Source organism: Globicephala melas, chromosome 16, assembly GCF_963455315.2.
Source record: "Globicephala melas chromosome 16, mGloMel1.2, whole genome shotgun sequence".
NCBI lineage: Eukaryota > Metazoa > Chordata > Mammalia > Artiodactyla > Delphinidae > Globicephala > Globicephala melas.
The window spans coordinates 39596400-39624397 of NC_083329.1; the positions used below are offsets into that span (position 1 = coordinate 39596400).

Genomic DNA, 27998 nt, shown 5'->3' on the forward strand with positions numbered 1-27998 from the left:
AAAAGGGGAAGAGTATGTTAATGGCCTTTTCAGATAATTGTGGACATTCTTATTTGACACTACACCAAAACCCAACAAAGGGTAGTTTATTACAGGTTAGTTGCAGTGTGGAATCTGAAACCATATCAATGAACTTTTCTTACTTGATTACATTAAGATCCATTGATTGATCTTGTACTTCAAATAGATCTTTCCCCTGCATGATCTTGTAACATCATGCATTAGTCATCTGGAAAATACTGGTGTAGAAATTACAAAATTTACAATATCAAAAGAATCACATTTGTTAATATCAGCATTTGCCAATGATCTCATCAGAAAGTCTTCAATTATTAAAAAGCTGTTAAGCCCACAGTGGCAGATAAAAGTTTTCTGAAATTTTAACTTGCATTTGAAAATTTGAATTTTATCATTGGCAACAAATGCTGTCTGTTGTTTCCCTTAAAGTGTCAAGCTCACTTTGTTCTTTTTCGAAAAGTTATCTGCCAGATACTCAAGTCCGAATAACCGCAGTTTGTGGTTATTGCCAAGTAAAAAATGATGTTCCATGAAAAAAGTGACTAATTCAGCTTGCAACTCCAACAATTATGAGTGATTTTCCTTGAGAAAACCTTGTACTTCAGGAAGCAGCAGAAGTGCTTTATGTGTGCTTGCCATTTGTCACACATGATATCAAAAAGATGTGTAGTCAAGGGTTAAAATTTACTACAGTTAGTAACTTAGTGTTTCATCAAAATATTTTAAAGTAAAATAGGAATTTTACTTTATTTTTACTGTGAGATTTTGGTAAGAATATAATGACAACTAGTATACTTTATTGTTACTGCCTTAATTTATGTAGAGGGGCCACCGTTCCTTTTACACCATCAGTACAACATAGTCGTTCCATGATAAACCTAGATTTGAAAAGTTAATTCCATACCAAATAGCTCAGTACCATTTGTGTTTGTTGCCAAGCATTCATGTACAATCTTGTCTTTTTTGATGATTGGTTGATTCTGCTACCGGATGAATACAAGCCAAATAGCAAGTCCCGCCATGACTGTAGATTAATCCATTTGTAAGGCAGAAGTACAATTCTGTGGACAAGATTTTCACCCATCTTTGTGTCTGCAGCAAAGTCATTAATTTGGCAAGGTACTGTATCTTTGGAAAGAGGCAGTGAAATGATTTCTTTAACTGACTTCTCCAGCAGGCAGTCAGCAAAGTCAGCTCTACAAGGCTTTTTTTTTTTCACCTATTGTGTGGCTTCCCTAGTCAATGCAATATGGTAACTCTGTCAGATGCTTCACTTACTTTTCATTGCTACTTTGAAAAGATGTACAAAACAATTTTGGGCTTTTAAAAACTTCATCATGTCTAGAGTCAGACAGCAGAAGCACTACAATTCTGCAGCCTGTGGAAGGAAAACCACATTCACAGAAAGATAGACAAAATGAAAAGGCAGAGGTCTTTGTACCAGATGAAGGAACAAGATAAAACCCCAGAAAAACAACTAAATGAAGTGGAGATAGGCAACCTCCCAGAAGAGGAGTTCAGAATAATGATAGTGAAGATGATCCAGGACCTCGGAAAAAGAATGGAGGCAAAGATAGAGAAGATGCAAGAAATGTTTAACAAAGACCTAGAAGAATTAAAGAACAAACACCTAGAAGAATTAAAGAACAAACAAACAGAGATGAACAATACAATAACTGAAATGAAAACTACACTACAAGGAATCAATAGCAGAATAACTGAGGCAGAAGAACAGATAAGTGACCTGGAAGACAGAATAGTGGAGTTCACTGCTGTGGACAGAGTAAAGAAAAAAGAATAAAAAGAAATGAAGACAACCTAAGAGACCTCTGGGACAACATTCACATTATAGGGGTCTCAGAAGGAGAAGAGAGAGAAAAGGACCTGAGAAAATATTTGAAGAGATTATAGTCGAAAATTCCCTAACATGGGAAAGGAAAGAGCCACCCAAGTCCAGGAAGTGCAGAGAGTACCATGCAGGATAAACCCAGGGAGAAATACACTGAGACACATAGTAATCAAATTGACAAAAATTAAAGACAAAGAAAAATTATTGAAAACAACAAGGGAAAAGCAACAAATAACATACAAGGGAGCTCCCATAAGTATAATAGCTGATTTCAGCAGAAACTCTACAAGCCAGAAGGGAGTGGCCTGATATATTTAAAGTGATGAAAGGGAAGAACCTACAACCAAGATTACTCTACCCGGCAAGGATCTCTTCAGATTCAATGGAGAAATCAAAAGCTTTACAGACAAGCAAAAGCTAAGATAATTCAGCACCACCAAACCAGCTCTACAACAAATGCTAAAGGAACTTCTCTAAGTAGGAAACACGAGAAGAAAAGGACCTACAGAAAGAAACCTATAACAATTAAGAAAATGGTAATAGGAACATACATATCGATAATTGCCTTAAACGTGAATGGATTAAATGCTTCAACCAAAAGACACAGGCTGGCTGAATGGATACAAAAACAAGACCCATATATATGCTGTCTACAAGAGACCCACTTCAGACCTCGGGACACATACAGACTGAAAGTGAGGGGATGGAAAAAGATATTCCATGCAAATGGAAATCAAAAGAAAGCTGGAGTAGCAATTCTCATATCAGACAAAATAGACTTTAAAATAAAGACTATTACAAGAGACAAAGAAGGCCACTACATAATGATCAAGGGATCAATCCAAGACGAAGATATAACAGTTATAAATATACATGCACCCAACATAGGAACACCTCAATACATAAGGCGACTGCTAACAGCTATAAAAGAGGAAATCGGCAGTAACACAGTAATAATGGGGGACTTTAACACCTCACTTACATCAATGGACAGATGATCCAGACTGAAAATTAATAAGGAAACACAAGCTTTAAATGACACAGTAGACCAGATAGATTTAACTGATATTTATAGGACATTCCATCCAAAGAGAGCAGATTACACTTTCTTCTCAAGGGCACACGGAACATTCTCCAGGACAGATCACATCTTGGGTCACAAATGAAGCCTTGGTAAATTTAAGAAAATTGCAATCATATCAAGAGTCTTTTCTGGCCACAATGCTCTGAGATTATAAATCAATTATAGGGGAAAAAAAGTAACAAACACAAACACACGGAACCTGAACAATACGTTACTAAATACCAAGAGATCACTGAAGAAATCAGAGAAAATCAAAAAATACCTGGAGACAAATGACAATGAAAACACAACAATCCAAAACCTATGGCATGCATCAAAAGCAGTTCTAAGAGGGAAGTTTATAGCTATACAAGCCTACCTCAAGAAACAAGAACAATCTCAAACAATCTAACCTTACACATAAAGGAACTAAAGAAAGAAGAACAAACAAAACCCAAACTTAGTAGAAGGAAAGAAATCATAAGATCAGAGCAGAAATAAATGCAATAGAAACAAAGAAAACAATAGCAAAGACGAATAAAGCTAAGAGCTGGTTCTTTGAGAAGATAAACAAAATTTTTAAATCTTTAGCCAGACTCATCAGAAAAAGAGGGAGAGGACTCAAATCACTAAAATTAGAAATGAAAAAGGAGAAGTTACAACAGACACTGCAGAAATGCAAAGCATCCTAAGAGACTACTACAAGCCAATAAAATGGACAACTTGGAAGAAATGGATTAATTCTTAGAAAGGTATAAACTTCCAAGACTGAACCAGGAAGAAACAGAAAATATGAACAGACAAATCACAAGTAACAAAATTGACACTGTGATTAAAATTCTTCCAACAAACAAAAATCCAGGACAGATGGCTTCACAGGTGAAATCTATCAAACAGTTAGAGAAGAGCTAACACCCATCCTTCTCAAACTCTTCCAAAATATTGCAGAGGAAGGAACACTCCCAAACTCATTCTATGAGCCACCATCACCCTGATACCAAAATCAGACAAAGATAGTACAAAACAAGAAAGTTACAGGCCACTATCACTGATGAATATAGACGCACAAATCCTCAACAAAATACCAGCAAACAGAATCAAACAACACCTTAGAAGGATCATACACCATGATCAAGTGGGATTTATCCCAGGGATGCAAGGATTCTTCAATATACGCAAATCAATGTGATATACCATATTAACAAATTGAAGAAGAAAAACCATATGATCATCTCAATAGATGCAGAAAAAGCTTTTGACAAAATTCAATGCCCATTTATGATAAAAACTGTCCAGAAAGTGGGCATAGTGGGAACCTTTCTCAACATAATAAAGGCCATGTATGACAAACCCAGAGCAAACATCATTCTCAATGGTGAAAAACAGAAAGCATTTCCTCTAAGATCAGGAACAAGACAAGGATGTCCATTCTTGCCACTGTTATTCAACGTAGTTTTGGAAGTCCTAGCCATGGCAATCAGAGAAGAAAAAGAAATAAAAGGAATACAAATTGAAAAAGAAGTAAAATTGTCAGTGTTTGCAGGTGACATGATACTATACATAGAGAATCCTAAAGATGCCACCAGAAACACAGAAATCTCTTGCATTCCTACACACTAACTATGAAAGATCAGAAAGAGAAATTAAGGGAACAATCCCATTCACCATTGCAACAAAAAGTATAAAATATCTAGGAATAAACCTACCTAAGAAGGTGAAAGGCCTATACTCTGAAAACTGTAAGTCACTGATGAAAGGAATCAAAGATGACACAAACAGATGGAGAGAGATACCATGTTCTTGGATTGGAAGAATCAGTATTGTGAAAATGAGTATACTGCCCAAAGCAATCTACAGATTCAATGCAATCGCTATCAAATTACCAGTGGCATTTTTTACAGAACTAGAATAAAGAACCTTAAAATTTGTATGGAAACACAAAAGACCCTGAATAGCCAAAGCAGTCTTGAGGGAAAAAAACGGAGCTGGAGGAATCAGACTCCCTGACTTCAGACTATACTACAAAGCTATAATTATCAAGACAATATGGTACTGGCACAAAAACAGAAGTATAGATCAAAAGAACAGGATAGAGAGCCAGAGATAAACCCATGCACCTATGGTCAACTAATCTATTACAAAGGAGGCAGGGATATACAGTGGAGAAAAGACAGTGTCTTCAATAAGTGGTGCTGGGAAAACTGGACAGCTACATGTAAAAGAATGAAATTAGAACATTCCCTAATACCATACACAAAAATAAACTCAAAGTGGATTAGACAGCTAAATATAAGACTGGACACAATAAAACTCTTAGAGGAAAACATAGGCAGAACACTTTTTGACATAAATCACAGGAAGATCTTTCTTGATCCACCTCCTAGAGTAATGGAAATAAAAACAAAATAAACAAATGGGACCTAATGAAACTTAAAAGCTTTGGCACAGCAAAGGAAACTACAAACAAGGTGAAAAGACAGCCCTCAGAATGGGAGAAAACATTTCCAAACGAATCAATGGACGAAGGATTAATCTCCAAAATATATAAACAGCTCATGCAGCTCAATATTAAAAAAACAAACAACCCAATCAAAAAATGGGCAGAAGACCTCAGTAGACATTTCTCCAAAGAAGACATACAGATGGCCAAGAGACACATGAAAAGCTGCTCAGCATCACTAATTATTAGAGAAATGCAAATCAAAACTACAATGAGGTATCATCTCACACCAATTAGCATGGGCATCATCGGAAAATCTACGAACAACAAATGCTGGAGAGAGTGTGGAGAAAAGGGAACCCTCTTGCACTGTTGGTGGGAATGTAAACTGATACAGCCACTATGGAGAACAGTATGGAGGTTCCTTAAAAAAATAAAAATTGAATTAGCCTATGACCCAGCAATCCTACTCCTGGGCATATACCCAGAGCAAACAATAATTCAAAAAGTCATGCACCCCAATGTTCATTGCAGCACTATTTACAATAGCCAGGTCATGGAAGCAACCTAGATGCCCATCGACAGATGAATGGATAAAGAAGATGTGGTACATATATACAATGGAATATTACTCAGCCATAAAAAGGAACGAAATTGGGTCATTTGTAGAAACGTGGATGGACCTAGAGACTGTCCTACACAGTGAAGTAGTTCAGAAAGAGAAAAACAAATATCATATATAAATGCATATATGTGGAATCTAGAATAATGGTACAGATGAACTGGTTTGCAAGGCAGAAATAGAGACACAGATGTAGAGGACAGTAGTACAGACACCAAGGGCGGAAAGTGGCGGCAGGGGGCTTGTAGTGGTGGGATGAATTGGGAGATTGGGGTTGACATATATACACTAATATGTATAAAATAGATAACTAATAAGAATGTGCTGTATAAAAAAAATAAAATTTTAAAAAGAATTAAAAAATAATAACTTCATCATGTCTACATGAAAAAATCCAATTTCCTTTCCTTTAAATTTTGAATGATTGGGTGCAAAATGGTATCATAACTTGGATAATAGTATTTTTAAACTGTTCTGGTGTATAGGACAATAAGGTAAATTATTACCATCTATAATGCTGAAGGAAAGTTAGATTTTGTCACATTTTTCTTTCTTATTTAGAGTGTCTCCACATTTATTTGGACTAGATTTATCCCATCCATGAATCAGAAAATTCTTTGGTTGTGTCCTTTTCATATTTTTCGGTGTCTTTTGATTTAGAAATTGGCAGCTATGGCTTGAGAATATGTCTTTTAATCTCTCCTCTCAAAGTTAATCTGTCTGTAAAAATAAGACAGTATAATAAAGTTTCTTTTATTAGATTCTTAATAGTTATTATGAAATTCTAGAATTACAAGTTTTAGATAAATTTTTTAAAGTTAGATATATTTTTGAAAAAGTACAAAATTATTATTGCAACACATGATATCCAAATGTATTTACTTGTAAATTTTTCCACTTAAGGAAAAAAGCTTCACAAGTTCAAAAGGACAATTTATTGGATAAGGTTACAGAGATTATAGCAGGTAGCTGAGAACTAACTAGTAAGAGCACAGTAGAAGCATTGCAATAATATTAAATTAATTTCTGTAAACAGCATGCTTATCATAAACCTACTCCTACCTTAAAAAATTCTAGAAAACACAGGAACATTTAAGCATACATCCATTAACTATCGAAGTAATGATGTTATATAGCCTCTGGAGGAGTCTGTTGTATGGTACACATGTGAAAGAATATGAGTAAAAAAGGCAAATTACAACTGAGACTATTTGTTTTGACTTCAGGGTTCTCTTGAAAGGGTCCTGGGGAATCTCCTTATTTTTTCTTTCTTCTGTTAGCTGTTATTTTCATATGGTAGGTTACCAAAAATAAAATTATAAGACAAATTCAGAATGTGGGACATCCAATAAGACAGTTGTCCCTGTCTCTTCAAAAATTAATGTAATGGGGGGAAAAGTAGGAGGATGGATGTGGAATAAGAGACTAGAGAAGCAGAATAGCCCCAAGCAGTATGTGGATTTTTACTGGATCCTGGTTTGAAAAGAAAAAGACAATAAAGAAATTTTTGAACAATAGGTAATATTTGACATGGAATATAGTTATTAGATGATATTATGGAGTTGAGTGAATTTTTCTTATGATAATGCTATAGTTACTTATTTAAAAATATTTTCTTATTTTTAGATCTGTGTGCTTAAATATTAGGGGTAAAATTTCATGATATCTACAACTTAGTTTCAGATTTTCATGAAAAAATACCTATAAATCTATTTATCAATATGCATATAAAAATTAGATGGATCGAAGGTAAATAAAGCAAAGATGGCACAATGTTAACAGTTGCTAACCTAGGTGATGGGGGTACAGGGGATTCTTGAACTATTCTTTCAGCCTTTCCATTTATTTGACATTTTTCATTGCAAGAAGTTGGTTAATAAATGAAGTCACTGAATCAAAGGATGTTAATATTATTGCTTAATTTCTAAATCATTAAAAGAATATGGCATGGTTTTAAAACTTACATGAGGCATTTTTAAATAATTCTGTGAAGTGTGTAGCTCAGCAAATGATTAGCTTCATAGTCATTCAGATGGAAATTTTTATCCTCTCTTTATCAGTACTGAGTGTTGTGACCTCAGGCAAACTCTCAAGATCCCAGTTGTTTTAGCTGTAAAATGGATGATAGTAATAATGGTTCTTTGATAAAGCTGTTTAAAAATAAAATATATTATCTGTAAAAGCCTTAGCCCAGTGCCTGGAAAATAGAAAGCATTCAAATCTCATCTTCTATTATTGTCATGACAAATTCCAAGTCCTTACTTTATTCAACCAGAAAATCCAATGGAAAAGCTCCACACATTAAATCATCTCTATTATATTACAGTCAAGTGCATTTTGTAACTTCAGACCTACTGCAAGTCCTAAGGGAACAAAAATGTTTTAATAGATCCATAAGAATTACTTGTAATTAGCATGTAGATTGTTATGAGTTCTTCCCCCTGCCCCTCCCCAATAAGTGAAAATACTCTTTACTGTTTAAACATTTTATGGAAGTTCATCCTTATAATTATTTTGCCTTAAGTTTTCTAAATCATAGACAACTTCATCTTGAGTTATCACATGTACACACTAGTGAAGTTTAAATTAATATCTTTTGATGTATTGGGAAAAATTCAAACAAATTTAATGGGTAGAATTTTAAACTTATGAATATCCTCAATTGTTTTATTCTTGGTGTTCAAGCTATCAGTGGACTGATAAGTTCTCTCATGTAATTAATTTCTGAGAATTATCTAGTGTTTAGAGAAATAAAGATCTTAAGATTTTAAAGATGGCTACAAAAGTGTTTCCAGTATAATTTATAGAAGTGAAGACACTTATTTTCTGTTAATTGATTTCCATTTTGTTAAATCTGAAAGTGCTTAAATTGTTACGAAGAATTCTTTAGAGTGTTTCTTCTCTAAAATCATCCTAATTTTTATTGGCAATAAATGCTGCTGAATGTTTTGAGGCATTTTAAATTGTAAAAGATCATGATATATATACAATGGAATATTATTGTATAACATGCAATAATATATTAGAAGGAAATCCCATTTGCATTTTGCACAACATGGGTGGAACTTGAGGGCATTATGCTAAGTGAAATAAGCCAGACAGAGGAAGACAGATATTGCATGGTATCACATGTGGAATCTAAATAAAAAGTTAAACTCATAGAAACAGAATAGAACAGTGGTTGTCAGGGACTGGAGAACAGGGGAAATGGGTTACAAACTATTATAACCTATAGTTGATAACACTGTATTATATAGTTGAAATTTGCAAAGAGTAGAACTTAAAGATCTCAAACATACACAGAAAAATAAATATGTGAGGTGATGGATGTGTTAATTAACTAGGTTAACTGGATGGGAGGAATCTTTTCACAATGTACACTTTAAATATCTTATAATTTTGTCAGTTATACCTCAGTAAAGCTGAAAAAATAAAAAATAACTAAATTGTAAAAGATAATTAATTAAAATGCACCCCCTAAAACTTAATGTCTTTGTTTTCTTTAGTGAGTTATGTGGTCAAGCAAATACTAATTTTTTTTTTCTCATGAATAAGAATGCTCATGAAAATGAAAGTTTTGTAGAGTGGCTTGACATAGACTTAGCATAGAAGTAATGGGGCTGTCTAAAGAAGGCAACCAGTTATAATAAAATGAGAAAAACTCAGTTGTAGTTTGTGTTTTCCATAAATACCCCCTGGGATAGAAACATTCTAATTATTCTTGTATCTCAGAAGAAACTGAAATATAGCCCATTAAAAGAACAAGAAAGGGCTAAATTTTTCTACCTGCATAGCTCATGGAAACAGCTTCCTCTATCTTCCTGTCTCCTTCTGTGATGTGTTCCATCCAGCTGCTGAAATAGACTGCCTTCTGGAAGTTAAAACCCACGTGGCTCAGATCACAGCAATAAATCTGGTGAAACATGGTCCTGGGTGAAATATTATACTTCTACATAAAAGCTTAGGATTTTATCAATAGGCTTTACACTAAGTAATGGGAATCAGAGTGACAAATTAACAGTAAAACTTTCATGCTTATATCCAAACAGTATGTTATGGCTTCTTTCATTACATTATCCTAATCAAGCCAGAACTGTTTTTCTATAGCAACAAACCTGAAACAAGTCTCATCCAACTCAACTAACTCATTTAAATAACTTTGCTCCATGGCAATTTATCTAAAGATCAAGTTTAGTGAACAATTGATCTGTAAGTCAGATATCATACATACAAACATATTTTCACTCATTTATAGTCTTTTCTCTATTCAAGCATTGAGATAAGATTAAATAAGAATTTAGTTCCACATCCCAGTTAGATTTTCCAGTGGAGTAGATTTTCAAGAATTTTATGTTGATGAGTTTTTTTTTTCCCTTTTAAAATCAGCATTATCCATATAAAATAAGTTCCTTTGGTTTGTGTATTCAACATCATTTAGAATTTCCATATGCTGGTCAGTGAGATTCCCTAATAAGAGGATGAGAAGACATTATTTCAGTGTCTACTATGAGTCTGACTCTTTTCTCCATTCTGTATGATCTGATCCCTGTAACTGTCCTAGGAAGCATTTGTATGTCTGTGCTTTCATAACTTTATTCAACACATGCTCTTGAGTTGTTATTAGTAAATCACTGAAAATACAGGGGCTGAGCAAGACAGATATAGTACCGTTCTTATTTTTGTGGAGTTTGATTTTAGCAGTGAAGATGCCCAGTAACAAATATCTGATTAATTATCTAATTATAGTTGCAGGAAGGGGTAAAAGAGATTATAAATAGGAGGACCTGATCTAGCTGCGAGAGGCTGGGGGGAGTAGGAAGTTTCCAGTGTTGTTGAATGAATGCTTGCAGGCCTGAATGTATCATCAATCCAGCTGAGTCCTGAAAAATGGGTAGCAGTTGGCCTGTAGAAAAGTGTGTGTGTGTGTGTGTGTGTGTGTGTGTGTGTGTGTGTGTGTGTGTGTGTGTGTGTGTGTGTGTGTGTGTGTGTGTGTGTAGGGGGACCTAGAGAAGGTGACAGAATTGGAAGGAATTTGGTGAGAGCAGGCTGATAAGGGAGAGAGTGGTTTCTCTCAATTATAGCTGAGGCATCCAAGGTCACACAAAGAAATATAAATGGGATTTGAACTTGGTTCTGTCCAATCTCCGATTCTTTCTAGTACATCATGCCTTTTCCCTGTTAGTCATCAAATTATGCTTAAATTATTACTTTGATCTTCACTGGCAGTTTCTTTGTCATGAAATCCTTTTGTATTTTCTTTCAGATGCGTTGCTGTTTTATTTATAAAAATGAGTTGCTGTGCATGCCTTCAACATCATCTCTGTCTTGTTTTTCAGTGTGCCAACATTCCAGAACCTTCCTGAAGAGATACTCAGTAAGCTTGCTGACGTCCTTGAAGAGGTAATTGTTTTTAGCCCTTGACCTTTTTGAGATGGGACTCAGCCCATCACAGCTGTGCAATAAGTCACAAACTGCAGAGAGCCCTTTTAAATTTTTTTGAGCACTGACATGAGCTATATATTTGGCTTCAAATAAAAAGCAGCTCAGTATATCTGACATTTATACACAGTTAGAAATATGCAAATCATCGTAACTATAGAGGGAGAAAAACTTTTTGCTCTGGCAAACATATTGTTACTTTGACTTCCAAGAATGGGAGACTGCGTATTTATCTCTTTATTTCAGTTGGTGTAAAGCAAGATTGTAATAATTGCTACTCTGATGCTTCAGATTAGCAAATTTATAACAGGAATTAGCAGTTGGGTACATACTTTATTAGCATATGAGCATATTTTACACACGTAATTGTATGCCTGAATGTGAAAGTGTCACTGTTACTTACTTTTCACAGAACCTATAAAGCATAAGAAATATTGAAGCAGGAAAAAGAGAGGAGGTTTATACAAGCAGTGTCTTGAGTGAACACAAGGGGATAGGGTCCCTAGTGCCTATAGAGACAGAGAAGGCAGAGTATCTGGGCACATATGCCGATGGGGGTGGGGACTGATGGAGTGGTTGGCACTCTGCCAAACCTGTTCTGATATCTTCTATTTTCTCTGTAATCTAGAAAGCAAGGTCATCAACTGAGGATGAGGATGGGGTAGAGGTCTGAGAGGTTTGAAGACAGAGGAGAAGGTATGAGAAAAATGGAAAAGGGAATAGACTAGGAAGACACAGTATGACAGTTACCATTCAGGCCCTGTTTGATGTTACCAATCCCTAATCTCAGTTAAACAGGCAAAAAGAGTTCTTTCAGGATGTACGATAGGAGAGAGCGATCAAACTCCACTCTGCTGGGCCAAAAGGTGGGAGGATTTTTAAGCACTGGAGTGAGCTGGTGGAAAAGTACTCCAGTAGGGGTGTTACCAGAAAGTAGGTTCTTGTCTCAGAAAGAATCCAGAGATGAGATGGAAGTCAAGAAAGCAAAGTGAGGATTTATTAAGCAATAGTAAGCTCTCAAGGGGAGAGCTGGCAGACTCAGGTAAGCAGCCACCCTGAGTTTCTTTGGCAAGCTGGTTATGTGGGGTGTGAAAATGATTGGGCAGAATATTCATTGAGGAGGGAGGAGTTTGGGCTCGTATTCACTGATTTTCATCCCAGCTCCACCTTCCCGAGGGGAGGAGGGATTTTTGTCCTATTTAGTCTTGATTGGAAATGTCATGGTGTCAGTGCATGATGGGAAATTCTTATCTACAAGGTTAATTTTATTGTAATGAGGGCATAATGGACAAAAAGTTACATTCGGAATGTCGAATGTCGGAGATTCCTGCCTTTTCCCGCCTTCCTTTGTCTCCAGGACCCCTGTTGTTCACAAGATGTATGTTTTCACGTGGCCCACGCCCCCCTTTCTTTGCTCATATCTCGCTATCTACCTTTTCTAACAGTGGTTCTCCAGTAGGGAGGAGGTTGGTCAATGTGACTAGTTCATCTGTGCTTGCTGATTGCCCCTTCTGGAAGTTAGGCTCCTATCCACCCATAGAGACTGGGAGATAGAGGCGCTATCTTCTTCTTGATTACTTTTCTAAGGAATGGCTCCTAGGTCCTTGAGAAAGACATTCCTGACCTGTAATACAACCGGTGCCAACAGCCTGGAAGAAGATTTGCATCTCAAACAGGCAAATTAAGAATTTACAGTTGAAAACTTTCTAAAGTAAATGCTCCAAGAAAAGGGAGATCAGGAGCCTAGTGTCAGAAAGAAGGCTGTCTAAAGTTCAGTCAAAGTGACGGAACCGTTAAGTCTGTCTTGGTTACCAGCCCATTTGTATGTTTTTTCAGCCCCATTTGTTTGCCTGGATTCAAGTTCCAAGTAGACAGAGAATGGGATTTAACCGGGATTGGTATTTTGCCAGGAAAAGATGAGTGGATGAAAGAGGGAATAGGGAGTTGTGGATGCATGTGAAGGAGGGATTGTAGCGACTGAACCTGGAATTTCGATTGTGCAAGAAGGGGAGCAAGGGCCAGTGAGTGACTGTGGGATCAATGGATTTTAGTCTCAGGAGGCTGAAGAATTTTTGGAGTTGTGCTATAACAGAGAGAAACTGGAAAGATACTGAAAACGTCTTTGTCTCTAGGTACTAACTATATACCAGTAATTATATGATCCATAGAACTTCAAAGGTTTATATCCACAAATTCTTAGTTTGAGTCTTATCACAGTGAGCTTTCCTAGGATTTATTGGTCCCCCTCATCTTATATGGGAACACATAGTAAAGCAGAAGTCACATTTGATTCCTATGTTCAAGTATAAAAGATTCATGAGCAAAAATACTGGCTGCATTTCTCTCTGAATGTGTCAACCACTGTACTTGCAACCTCTTTAAATGTAAAACTGCTTTTCCAAGTTCTTTTGTTTTTTGCTTTCCTTGTTGAGTATACTGAAGAACTCTCTGATGACCTTTTTCTTTTTCTTTTCACAAAATGAACTAAAGTACAAATTTACTGGCCCCAATCAAGCCCCTCCAAAATAAAATCAAATCCCATGAAATCCTTTAATCATTTTCTTTCTTTTCCACAGCTGTGGAAGCATTTGCTATGTTTTGCAAAACAATAGCCATAGCTCTATAAATAACTCTGACCCAAGAAATATTTTAGTATTTTATGTCAGATTTTCTAATCAGAAGATGCCTTCATTTGTGTTATACGAGCCACAGTACAGTCTATAGCAAAGCTGCATGAAAATAGAAACACATGATTAAGTGCCCACACATTTGTTTTGAAGACATACACAAATGAAGTAAACAGACAAAATATGAGGTAGACATATGAATATACTAACCAGTGCAGGAAAGTGTTCAACTCAAGTTGAATAAACAAGCACAATGAGAAATTAGATTAAATTATGTATGAGATAGAGTGAAGCAAATTTGGAAGAAAAAAAGCAATACCAGTGTCACATAACATTAAAGGGAAATTTGCTTGCATAATAAATGAGCTTTTTTCCCTACAACATCTACAAGAAAATGAAAGAATCCCAGATTACTTTGAAAAGAAGACAGTATAATCATTGCATTTAACAAAGAACTTTACAGCCTTGTTTGTTTAACAAATATTTATGGAGCATCTGCCACTTGCCAGTAATTATTCCAAACTCTGGGGATTCAGGGCCTTGTCCTCCCAAATCATATGTTCCATTGGAAAGTACAGATGAGAATTAAGGAAAATAGCATCAAAATGGCATCAAGTGAGATGGCCGCACTGTATTGGTTTACTAAGGCAAGACCTCTCTGGGGAAGGTGGTATTTAAGCTGAGATCGAAATGCAGATATGGGATGCCATGTGTACAGGACAGAGGGAAGAGAAGGCATAAGGTCCTAAACTAGGAATGAGTCTTCTGTCCTTAAGGAACAGAAAAAAGGTTTATAGTAGGGTGAGATGAGGCTAGAGAAAATAGGCGAGGCCAGATGGCAGACGGCTTTGCCGGTTGTGGTAAGGAGTTGTGATAAGGTTTTTGTTCTCAGTGCAGTGGGAAGATTTTGAGGGTTCTAAGCCATAAAAATGACATGATCTGGGTTATATTTTAATGATATTTCTCTGTGAGAAGAATGGATTATAGAGGCACAGACCAATTATTTAGATAAAATAGCCCAGGTGAGGTTAGATGTTTGTATGTTGATTTACTTTCTTACGGACTATTTCATTCCTTGTATTCATTATGAAGCAATACTTCCAGCATAAGGGAGAAAAAAATTAAAGAATAGGGACAAGGTAGTCAAGGACTGAGAGAGAAAAAAAAAATTTAAGCAGACAGAAAGAGGAATGAACATAATGTTATTGGTAAAGTGATTTAGGAGGGTACATGTGACTGGAGGACAAATAAATGATGCTTGCAGCATCCTATTTTAAAGCTGAAAGAGAAACCAGTATATAAGTCATTTCTGCCGTTGCCCATCCCACTCCCACTTACCCCCTTCCATAATTTCTAGTGTAGATGTACCCATTTATGTGTTCTTGTTTATGAGATCATAAAACAGAAACAAATATCCTTATTCTTAGTGTAGCAATTCAGTGCCCTTTTCTCCGTTTCCTTTATATCACATAGTACAAATATTTCCTTTGTATATTAAATCTCTCATGCCTTTTTCAGGAACATAGGAAAGTTTTCTCTAGTTAGTTTGAGAAGTTGTGTTTACACATAGATATAAAGAGATTCTTGGCCAAAGGTCTATTCACATAAAGAGCAACAATCCCAGCATTTTTTTAGGTTGTGTTTTGCAAGACAAATTGAAGTACAGGGCTGAGAATAATTGATTAATTATTGAATAATTGATTCAGTAATTATTCACCTTCATTCTCACCATAGTATGTTCTTCTCATCTCATATCTGACTCAGATTAAGTCTTAATAAATACCAGAGATCATTTTAAGAGCTTCAGAGTTGATTTGGTAGGGAAGCCATTTTATAGTTTGTAAATTAAACTGTAAGAGAATTTTTAGGCACATGTAGGGAATAGCAAGGTCTGACTTGATAAACTGGTTTCATTAACCTCTATACTATCCTGTATAGTACAGTGAAAACTATTTTGAATGAATTAGTCAAATATTGGAATCTATTCTGAAAGCCTAGGAAGTACTTATGTGTAAAAGAAAAGAGCTGTGAAATTATAAATAGGATCTAATCTTTTTTCTTACTATAACAACCTAACACACTTTCCTTCTTCCTTTATGTACACATAATTAATTTCTATAGATGAATTACATTGTTCAGATGGATGGAACAACCCGTAGCTAATCTCCGCCTGAGAAATAGCTCCCTTCAGTGATTACCTACCCAAACACAATGGGGAAAAGTCACTGTAAATAAACTCATTGTCTAATACATATCCACATATCAGGGCTGTAGTGACGTCTTTAAAGGAAATGACAAAGAAAAACATTTTCTTATAGAGAGGCAGAGCAGAGATTTACCTATTATGTCACATAGGAGCTTGAAAATTAATTTGGGAAGGAGTTATGCTTTCACAAATAAGGGTGAAAATGTTTAGATAACTCAAGGAAAATTGAAAATGTCAGATTGAAGAACCAAATTAAGCCAACAAATTCACTTTTTACCACTGGTGTAGCTCATTTTTCCTTCATATGAATAGAAGTGGGACATGGGTGCTATATTTAAATCTGATTTTTAAATGGAAAATAAAGCGTATGAGAACCACTTCTTTGCTTATATTGAAATCTGTTTCATGTCCAATTCTCTCATTAAAACATTGGATTTAGTTGTCTTAGAATGAAAAATACCTCTGCTTCACCAGCTTTTTAAGAGCTCTATGCCTTTGGGTCTGCAACTTTATATGATTGGATCTTGGACACATTTGAGCCTAAATAATGGGTTGTTTTGGTTTGTGTCCCTAGATGGGGCATTTATATTTTCATTTGGGGATATTTATACTATTATGGCCCTGACAATATCTTAGACAAATAATACTCATTAGACTTTTTGAAATATTAAGAGGGACATGATGAGAAAAATAGAAAAAAGGCAAGGAAAGAAAGCTTTTGCATCTTGATAATATGGTAAGAAGCAAATATCAGATTACTGTCCAGGGATCATCATTGGAAAAGGAGGTTAACGTAACACAGGCAATTTTGGTTACTGGAAGGTACCCCAGGGCTGATTAAATGTGCATTGTTTTAGCCGTGCAACAGTTCCTTGGTGTTACCATGTCATGTTGACATTTTCCCAGATTCCTTTGCATTCTCTCCAATTGTGAGTAATACAAGGGAAAAGTCCTGTACTTGATGAGTTACTGGAGTGCTGTGAAGCTCTCTCTTTTTATCATTCTAAACAGACCTAGACTCTCTGGGAAAGAAATTGATGGAGTAGACAGGAACATTATTGGTTCTCTTTGAAATCTGTTGTTATGGCTAAACTTTTTCTTCCCTTCCTTTAGGTTTGGCTCTTGCTATTCAAAGCCAAGCTGGAGGGAATTTAAAGAACAGTTCTTTCCCAATTGCTCTGGACTGAAGGACTCTGAATTTGGAAAATTATCTGTTTAGATCTCCCTGGTTCCTTTGGGTCTTCCCATCTGTGGGGCAAATGGCTGCTTCTGAAGGAGAAAGAAGTAGAAGGGTGTGTGTGTGTGTATTTTGTGGCAGGGTGGAGAGATTAAAACATAAAGACACACTCTCAGTTTAATATTAATATCTGCACATCTTATTCTATTATAGAAGTAAATGTGGAATGGGAGAACATGTTTGCAAATCATATATATGATAAGGGAGTTGTATTAGTCAGAGTTCTCCAGAGAAAACAGAACCAATAGGATGTGTGTGTATGTATGTATGTATGTGTGTGTGTATATATATATATATATATATATAAGATTTATTTTAAGGAATTGGCTTGTGTTATTGTGGAGGCTGGCCAGTTCAAAATCTACAGAATGGGCTGGCAGGCTGGAGACCATAGAAGAGCTGATGTTGCAGTTCAAGTCCAATGGCCATCTGCTGGCAGAATTCCTTCTTGCTTGGGGAAGGTCAGTCTTTGTTCTATTAAGATCTTCATTTGACTGGATGAGGCCCACCCACATTATAGAAGGTAATCCACTTTACTCAAAATCCATCAATTTAAATGTTAATCTTGTCTCAAAGTTCACTGGTTTAAATGTTAATCTTATCACCCCCACACAAAAATCCAGAATGCTGTAATGTTTGACCAAATGTCTGAGCACTATGGGCCAGATAAGTTGACACATAAAATTAATTATCACAAGACTTGTATCTAGAATATATAAAGAATACTTACAACTGAGTGAATTTTAAAAAGTTTAAAAATAAATAAACAGGGACTTCCCTGGTGGCGCAGTGGTTAGGAATCCACCTGCTAATGCAGGGGACATGGGTTCAAGTCCTGGTCCGGGAAGATCCCACATGCCCCGGAGCAACTAAGCCCTGTGTGCCACAACTACTGAGCCTGCGCACCTAGAGCCCGTGCTCTGCAACAAGACAAGCCACCGCAATGAGAAGCCCGCACATCACAACAAAGAGCAGCCCCCCCCCTCACTGCAACTAGAGAAAGCCCACAAGCAGCAACGAAGACCCAAGGCAGCCATAAATAAACAAACAAATTTTAAAAAAATGAGTGAATAGATGTTTTCCCAAAGGAGATGCACAAAAAACCAGTAAGTACACGTTCCATGTTAATAGTCATTAGGAAAATGAAAATCAAAACCATAATTACATACCACTTCATACCCACTAGGGTGGCTAGAATAAAAAAGACAGTGACAAATGTTGGTGAGGATATAGAGAAATTACCACTGTAGGATGTTGCTGGTGGGCTTGTAAAATGGTTCAGCTTCTTTGAAAAATGGTCTGTAACTTGATCTGTAAGCATTTATACAATTCATTCTCACCCTGAGCTTTCTACCTCTTTAAATTACATATTTTACTTATTTATATAACCTATTCCACATTCTACAAAATATTCAGTTTTTCATTTTTCTTCAGCTTTCTCACTTGAGTTGAACCAGTGGCCTTACACATGACAAAGACCCAAAATATCTAAACAGGTTGGAATAACAGGTGAGATCCACTAAGATGGTACCAGAGGAGAAAAGTATAGTTTTGCACATGATTAAAAAGAAAAAAATTCCAGAAGGATAGGATAGTGAAGACACGGCAGAGTATAGGCAATATTGCTGGAAACAATGGAAGAAAACAATTGAAGTAACTTAGAAATTTGCCTTGGAAAAGACTTTGCGGGAAGGGATTGGATTCCTTTTGTGTGTGTGTGTGTTTTTTTTTTTTTTTTGCTGTACGCGGGCCTCTCACTGTTGTGGCCTCTCCCGTTGCGGAGCACAGGCTCCGGACGCGCAGGCTCAGCGGCCATGGCTCACGGGCCCAGCTGCTCCGCGGCATGTGGGATCTTCCCGGACCGGGGCATGAACCCGTGTCCCCTGCATCGGCAGGCGGACTCTCAACCACTGCGCCACCAGGGAAGCCCTGGATTCCTTTTTAACTTAGTGGACACTATTTTCTGTGTTCAGAAGATGGGGAGCTCCATCTCTAAAAATAGACTGGACGAATAATTTAACCCATCATTGATGAATCGGGGTAACAGCAGTTTCTGCCTCTTGTGATATTGCTGTGGGTTTTAAATTGAAGAACTAATGTAAAACCATTAAATATGCAAACATAATTTCAGATGTCCATCAGCAGTGCTTACCAAACCCTTTCACAAATTGACACATACAGAAAATGTTTATCCTGCACACATACTGAGGTTAACAAAACTCCTTATGGCTGGAGGTGACTGGTCAGGCTGTCCCAAGTCCTACTGGGCTCTCCGTCTGAAGGGCGGAGCAGGCATTTTGTAATGTCTGGAGACATCTATGGTGCTTATAATATTGAGTGAGGGTAACAGAGGGCTGCCACTGGCCTCTAGTGGATAAAAGCCAGGATGCTACTAAACATTCTACAATGCACAGAACAGCTTTACAACAACCATTCAGCCCCAAATGTCAATAGTGCTGAGACTGGGAAATTCTGCTATAGGGTAGATATGACAGCAGTTGGGAAACACTGCTAAAAGTATGAAGGAAATAAAATAAGGTAATATGGTAGAGATGGCCAAGGACAGGGGGACTACTGTAGCTAGGGTGGTTAGGAAAGTTATATCTGAAGAGGTGACTTTGAGTTGACAGCCATTGCAAATATCACAGATGGCAAAGTATAGTACAAAATGTTAAGTATGAACAGAAATCATACATATTTGAAAAGCTACAGGGTAAAAGAGATTAGTTAGGATGTTGTAGGTACTTAAGCATTGATTTGGTGCTTGAACAACATTGACGTTTCAGCTTCTGCCTAACTCTAAGATTCTGTATGATCACATTCTCAACAGAGACTCTTCTAGTTCTGAGCCTCAGTCATTTTCATTTCTCTCCCTTTAGGGACTTCCTTCTCCTATATCTCCTAGATCTATTTAGTTACCATTATATATAAGAAATAAGTGCTTGTCCGCTTTAAGTTTGTCTCTAGTTTTGTGAAGTTTTACCACTTTAGATTGTAAGTTCTGTATAAGGCTATTACTATGTTGGTATTTCTTTTCACTGGGTACTTGTAAGCAGTTGAGAAAAGCAACAGTAATACCTTCAACTTACTAAGCCTAACTCTGTGCCAGGCTAAGGGCATCTGTTTAAAACCCTGTGAGGTAACTACTATGACAGTTGACCCTTGAACAGCAGCAGGGGTTGGGGCACTGACCCTCCACACAATCGAAACTCCATGTATAACTTTTCAGTCAGTCCTTGTATCTGTGGATGTGGAACCACAGGTTCAACCAACTTCAGATCACTTAATACTGTAGTTCATATTCAGTGAAAGAAATCTGCATGTAAGTGGACCCTCACAGTTCAAAACCATGTTGTTCAAGGGTCAGCTGTACTTTTACTATTCCCAGTTTATAGCTGGGGGAACTGAGGCTCTGGTAATACAGCTAATGGGGAAGTAGTTTACTCCATCCAGTCTGAAGCTGGAATTGGTATCTTTTATTCCTATGCTGTATTACATCTTGAAAATTTGTAGCATAAATGAAAAATTTATCCCATCCCCCACTCTTTTTTTTTAAAAATATAAATAGATGTTTCCTTCTGAAAAGGTTTACTTGACTTTTCCCTCCCACCTCCCTTGGGAGTAATTAATTTTTTCCCAGTCAGCATTTTTAATTTGTTACGACAGGAATCCATTTTATGCCTTCAACCAACTTTGAAACAAGCCATTTCTAGTCATTTTATCATCAGGATATGTATGTTTTGCTTTATGCTGCCAGTAATTCATTGAAACGTATGTGCTCTGCAACTAGGAAACCGATCTGTAATAAATCAGCTTTCTAGAAAACATTTGTAGAGTGCTTGAAGTGGTTGCCATATAAGAATATATAAGCCTGCTTGGTACTTGTGGTTCACTCCCCTTTGTGGGGTTTATAAACAAATAGTGAATTTGTGTGAAAATATGAATTAGTGGCTCGTCTTTAGCATAAGTGTGAGATCCTATTTACAAAATGCTAGTTGATAGTATTGGAGCAGATCATGATAAACCTTGAATTCCTTTTACAGAGCAGAGTGATAAACATCTGGTCTGAATTAGACAAACTTCTCTGATTAAAAGAAAGCATGACCCAAGATTTTCAACTTTTTTTTTTTTTTTTTAATCTGAGGCATCTTTGTAGCTGCCAAAAAAAAAAAAAAAAAAAAACTAGTTCGGGGGCTTGTACACAGTTGGCATCCGAGACATAAATCATTGAAGAATAGAAGCCCACTTACACTTAACAGTAAGAAGCTAAAGATAAGAAAACCGGTTGGGCTTTCAGTTTTAGTCACAAAATACAAAGCTTGTATGGGCTGGAGACAGCTATCAAACAGCTTAGAGCAGGGGGTAAAATGGGCATTCAGTTCCAAGTCTCCCCAAAGCCTTTGGCTGCATGTCCCGCCGCCCCCCCCCGGCCCCCCGCAAGAATCCACTGCAAGTCAACCTACCAGCTTTGCAGAGAAGGAATCATGCAGTTTCTTAGGCCAGTGGCTACAAGGCTGTTTCCTGGTAGATAAGGCTCTGAACCAGGGCAGGCAGTATATCAGGCATGAGTGTACATCAGAAGCCAGTCAGTATTAATGAGGAGGGAACTGTGACCCACCAAGGCTTTAGTGAGATTGCAGCTGTATAGAAAAGTCCTGTGTGTTTCATGTCCTGTATGTGCCCTTAATTACTATGAGATTCTATAAGTGAGCTTTTCTTAGCTCTCTGGGAAGGCTTACCATTCATTTTATTACTTACAACAGAAAATTATTATTTTAATAAAGGTAGCATGATTTGTTTTGTAAATAGGCTTGCAATGCAGTGCTGTTCTGCCATTCTCTTTGCTTCATATGGCTTGTGCAAATTACTTTACATTTCCAAGAATCATTAGTTATAGTGAGCATGAGAGCAGTTGGGCTATCCCTGACTCCTTTTCTCTCTTCCAAAGATGTTCTTTAAAATCAAGTCTTTCTTTTGAGAAGCTTGCCTTGACTGACTCTGCCTTATCTTATTTGTTGGTCCCTTAATTCTTTTATAGTTTGTGCTTCAGAATCATATACTTGCTCCTATATTGCCTGGAACTTGTCTTTTCCCCAATTTTCTCTAAATACCTTAAGGGTAGGATATGTCTCAGCTTATATCCCAAGTTTCCAGCAGAGCAAGGATTTGCATAAGAATTATGCCCCACATTTACTACATAACCAATGAATATTTGTTTTGTTTTGTTTTAAATAGTATTTTGAACAATGCTTTTTTTCAAAAAAATAAATTAATTTATTATTTTTGGCTATGTTGGGTCTTCGTTGCTGTGTGTGGGCTTTCTCTAGTTGCGGTACGCGGGCTTCTCATTGCAGTGACTTCTCTTGTTTTGGAGCATGGGCTCCAGGTGCGTGGGCTTCAGTAGTTGCAGCACGCGGTCTCAGTAGTTGTGGCTTGCGGGCTCTAGAGCGCAGGCTCAGTAGTTGTGGTGCACGGGCTTAGCTGCTCCGCGGCATGTGGGATCTTCCCGGGCCAGGGCTTGAACCCATGTCCCCTGCATTGGCAGGTGGATTCTTAACCACTGCGCCACCAGGGAAGCCCAAATACTTGTTGAAGGAATAGTCTAAGTAGGTTTTCAGTAAATATGTGCTACATGAGTGACAGTGAATGAAACAGAACTGTTCTGTTGTACGTTTGGATGATATCACCACAACTAGACTGCAAATGTGGCAAGGATCAGGGCCATGCGTTCTGAAATACTGGAATTCATAAGTACTATCTGATGATATGGAGGTCGTAAGTAGAAGATTCCCAAGGACCCAAAATAAAGGTCAAAGACAGAGGGTGTGGAGAGCCAAGGGCTACAAGATCATGGAAAAGGAGTAAGACTTATTTTTCTTCTATCAGATCTCTGGTCTCCCTTATTCATGTTAGGGAGATAAAACAAAGGCCAAACCTTTGGAAGCATATTCTAAAGAAGGGGAGCACTGATAAAGATGCTAACTTTACAGTGTAATGTCCTTAGGCACAGAGCTGAACTATTGTAGATTACTACTTGATAACAAGGGAATAAAAGCCTCTAGAAGCCATCTTCCCGGTTTCCTACAATTTCAGCTCAGTACTTGCTTGTGGCAATCCCCCAATCTATAGGTTTACAGTGTACATATCTTTTCTCTCTTTTTACTTAGCTTCTCATCTAAAGAATAGAGATAGTTATCCTACACGTGTGTATACATACATTTATATATATGTGTGTGTATACACACACACATACAGTTGTCCTTTGGTATCTGCAGGGGATTGGTTCCAGGACCCACCTTGGATACCAAGATCCATGGATACTCAAGTCCAATAGTCAGCCCTCCTTATTGGTGGTTCCATTTCTGCAGATTCAGCCACCTTCGGGTACTGTAGTATTTATAGAAAACAATTCCCAGTATAAGTCGACCTGTACAGTTCAAACTCCTGTTGTTCAAAGGTCAATGGTGTATGTGTATATTGTATTTATATATCTCTATATATTTGTGATAATGCCTGGGTTTCAGTCTTGGCAACATGTTTTAATTCTGTTTCCACAATTAACTAGATATTTGGGCTTGAGAAGGTTATGTAACGTTCCTAAGTCCCAGTTTTCACTTCTGGAATATATAATAACAGTACTCACCTCATAGGATTGATTTCCCTTTTTATGTTTTTGAAACACCATTGTTTTTCTCATGAACGTACTTTATTCCTCAGTTTCATGTTTATGGAGAAATTGAACAGAAAACATAAGGAGTTCTCATATACTCCCTTCTCTCCACTCAGTTTACCCTATCGTTGGTATGGTACTTTTTCTTTTTCTTTTTTTTTTTTTTTTTTACGATTGATGAACCAACATTGAAACATGACTATTAACTAAAGTCCATAGTTTACATTTAAGGGTTCTTTTTTGTGTGTTGTACTCTTTGGTGGGTCTTTTGTATTTTGACAAATACAGAATGGCATGTATCCACCATTACAGTATTGTGTATGATGTACAGTTTCACAGCCCTAACATTCCCCTGTGCTCCACCTATTTATTCTGCCCTTCATTCCCCCTTTTTCTATATCTGTAGTTTAGATAATATAAATAATACTGTGTTTTTAATTTCAAATTCCTCGTGTTCATATGGTATATAGGAAATTAATTTACTTTTGTGTATTAGCCTTATCACTTATTAGTTCCAGGAGTCTTTTTGTCATTTATTTTGAATAGACAATTATGTAGCCTGTGCACAGTTTCATTTTTTCTTTCCCCATCTGTATATGTATATTTTTCTTAATATATTAGATAGGACTTCCAGTATGATGTTGAGTAAGAGTGGTGAGAGGGAAAATCCTTATCTTATTCACCATGTTAGGAGAAAGGATCTAGTTTCTCATCATGGTGTATGCTTTTAACTGTAGGTTTCTCTACTCCTAGATTACCGAGAATCTGTTTTGTTTTTTCTTTTTCTTTCTTTATTTTTTTTGGGGGGGTCATGAATGGGTATCGGGCTTTGTGAAATGCTTTTCTGTATATTATAATCATATGATTTATTTTTTATATACATTATTGGATTCAGTTTGCTAATATTTTGTCTAGTTTTGATAATAGGGTGATGCAAGTATCAAAGAACGAGTTGGGAAGTGTTCCCTCTGCTTCTATTTCCTGGATCAGTTTCTATAGAATTGGTATCATTTCTTTATTAAATGTTTGGTGGAATTTACCAAACATTTGGTGAACCCAGCTGCATCTGATGCTTTCTGTTTTAGAAAGTTAGTAACTACTGATTTCAATTTCCCTAATAGGTATAGGCCTATTCAGATAGTCTGTTTCTTCTCATGTGAGTTTCGGCAGATTGAACCTTTCAAGCAATTGGTCCATTTTATCTGTGTTATCAAATTAATGGCACAGAGCTATTTATAATATTTTTTATGATCCTTTTAATGTCCATGGGATCTGTAGTGATGTACCTTATTTAATTTCGGATATTAGAAAGTTGTGTCTTCTCTCTTTTTTGTTAGTTAGGCTAGCTAGAGGCTTACAGATTTCATTGATCTTTTTCAGAGAATTAGCTTTTGGTTTCATTGATTTTTTTTTCTATTGATTGCTTGTTTTCAATTTTATTGTTTTCTTCTCTAAATCTTATTTATTTTCTTCTGCTTCCTTTGAATTTAATTTGCCCTTCTTTTTCTATTCTCCTCCGGTGGAAGGCTAAATTACTGATTTTAGATCTCTCTTATTGACTGTATGCATTAAATTCTATAAATTTCTCTCTAAGCACTGCTTTCACGGCATCCTAGAAATTTAGATAGGTTGCAGTTTCATTTTCATTTAGACCAAAATAGTTTTTAATTTTTCTTGAGACTTCTTCTTTGAGCGATGTGCTATTTAGAAGTGTATTGCTTAATCTCCACATTTTTGGAATTTTCAGCTAACTTTCTATTAGCTTCTAGTTTAATTCCACTATAAGTACATATTTTATATGATTTCTCTTCTTTTGAATTTGTTAAAGTGTGTTTTGCGGCCAGGAATGTGGTCTATCTTAGTGAATGTTCCGTGTGACTTTTAGAAAAATGTGTATTCTGTTGTTGAATGAATTATTCAATAAATGTCAATTAGATCCAGTTGATTGATGATACAGTTCAACTGTATACTTCTTGAATTTCTGCCTGCTGGATCCATCAATTACCAATAAAGGGGTATTGAATCTTCAATTATAATAGTAGATTCATCTATTTCTCTTTGTAGTACTATCAGTTTTTACCTCATGTATTTTGATACTTTGTTATTAGGCACATATATTGATACATTAAGAATTGTTATATATTGTTATATCTTCTTGGAGTATTGATCCTTTTATCATGATGCATACCCCTCTTTATCCCTGATAATTTTCCTTGCTCTGAAGTCTGATTTATCTAAAAATAATATAGCTACTCCAGCTTTCTTTTGATTTGTGTTAGTATGGTATATCATTTTCCATCACCTAACTTTTAACCTCTGGGTCTTTATATTTGAAGTAGATTTCTTGAAGACAGTATATGGTTGTGTTTTGTTTTTTATCCATTCTGACAGTTTCTGTAATTTGTGTATTTAGATCATTCTCATTTAAAGTGATTATTGACATACTTGGATTAATATCTACCATACATTTAACTGTTTTCTATTCATTGCCTTTGTTCTTTCCTACCCCTTTTCCTTCCTTTCTCTCTTTTTATGGCTGTTCTTGTTTTAATTAAGCACTTTGTATGATTCTGTTGTTTCTCCTTTCTTAGCATAGCAATTATAAAGTTTTTTTCTTTTTATATATATTTTTTTTAGTAATTGCCCTGGAGTTCGCAATTTACTTCTCAGTTCAAGTCTTCTTTCAAGTAGCACTATACTACTCCACAGGTGGTGCAAGTACCTTGTAACAGACTATTTCCTCTCCTTTATCCCACTATCATGCATTCTGTGTATTCATGAGATTAATAATAAACAATGTATTGTAGCTATTATAATTTTTAACCTGTATCTCTTAGAGCAATTAAGAATAAGAAAAAGAATTATTTTACCTTTATTATTCCTTGTCTACACTTTTCCCTTCTTTATGTGGACATTTTCCAACCTATGTCATTTTCCTTTTCTTTGAAGAATGATTTTTTAACATTTCTGGCAAGTCATGAAAACAAATTGAATGACAAATTCAATTTGGAAAAATATTGAGTGACATGTTCCCTCAGTTTTTGTTTGAGAAAGACATTGTTTCTACTTCACTTTTTTTTTTTTTTAATACGGTATGCAGGCCTCTCACTGTTGTGGCCTTTCCCGTTGTGGAGCACAGGCTCCGGACGCGCAGGCTCAGCGGCCATGGCTCACGGGCCCAGCCGCTCTGTGGCATGTGGGATCCTCCCGGACTGGGGCACGAACCCGTGTCCCCTGCATCGGCAGGCGGACTCTCAACCACTGCGCCACCAGGGAAGCCCTCTACTTCCCTTTTGAAAGATAATTTCACTGTACACAGAATCCCAGGATGGTGGGCTTTTACATTTTTTTCCCCACACTTTAAATATTTCATTTTACGCTCTTCTTGCTTAAAGCAGGTGGTTTATGAAGAGAAGTCCCATGTAATTCTTATCCTTGTTCCTTTGTACATAGTGTTTTTATTCTTCTGCCTCCTTTCAGGTTGTTCTCTTTGTCTTTGATTTCCAGAAGTTTGAATATTATATGCTTACTTTGTATTTATTCTATTAGATGATCAATTAGCTTCCTTCATCTGTGATTTTTGTGTTTGTTGTGAATTTTGGAAAATTCTCGACTGTTTTTACTTCAAATATTTCTTCTGTAATTTTCTCTTTTCTGTTATTCCCATTACACATATGGAATATAAGAAAATAATCAACTCCTTTTGTAATTGTCCCTCAGTTCTTGGATATTCTGTTCTTTTTTTCCCCATTCATTTTTTCTCTTTGCATTTCAGTTTTAGAAGTTTCTATTTACATGTTTTTCAAACTCACTGATTTTTGTCTTGG

The 27998-nt window shown here is 36.4% G+C and overlaps 1 protein-coding gene across 3 annotated transcripts in view; it reads left to right on the forward strand.

The window, feature by feature from the left end:
• The window catches only part of PRKG1 (protein kinase cGMP-dependent 1), a 1181528-nt gene that overhangs the window by 849861 nt on the left and 303669 nt on the right, over positions 1-27998 (forward strand). For all 3 annotated transcript variants that reach the window (XM_030864960.2, XM_030864959.2, XM_060286056.1), the window contains one exon: positions 11329-11392. In XM_030864960.2, the coding sequence (XP_030720820.2) occupies positions 11329-11392 (64 nt within the window). The remainder of the gene's footprint in view (positions 1-11328; positions 11393-27998) is intronic.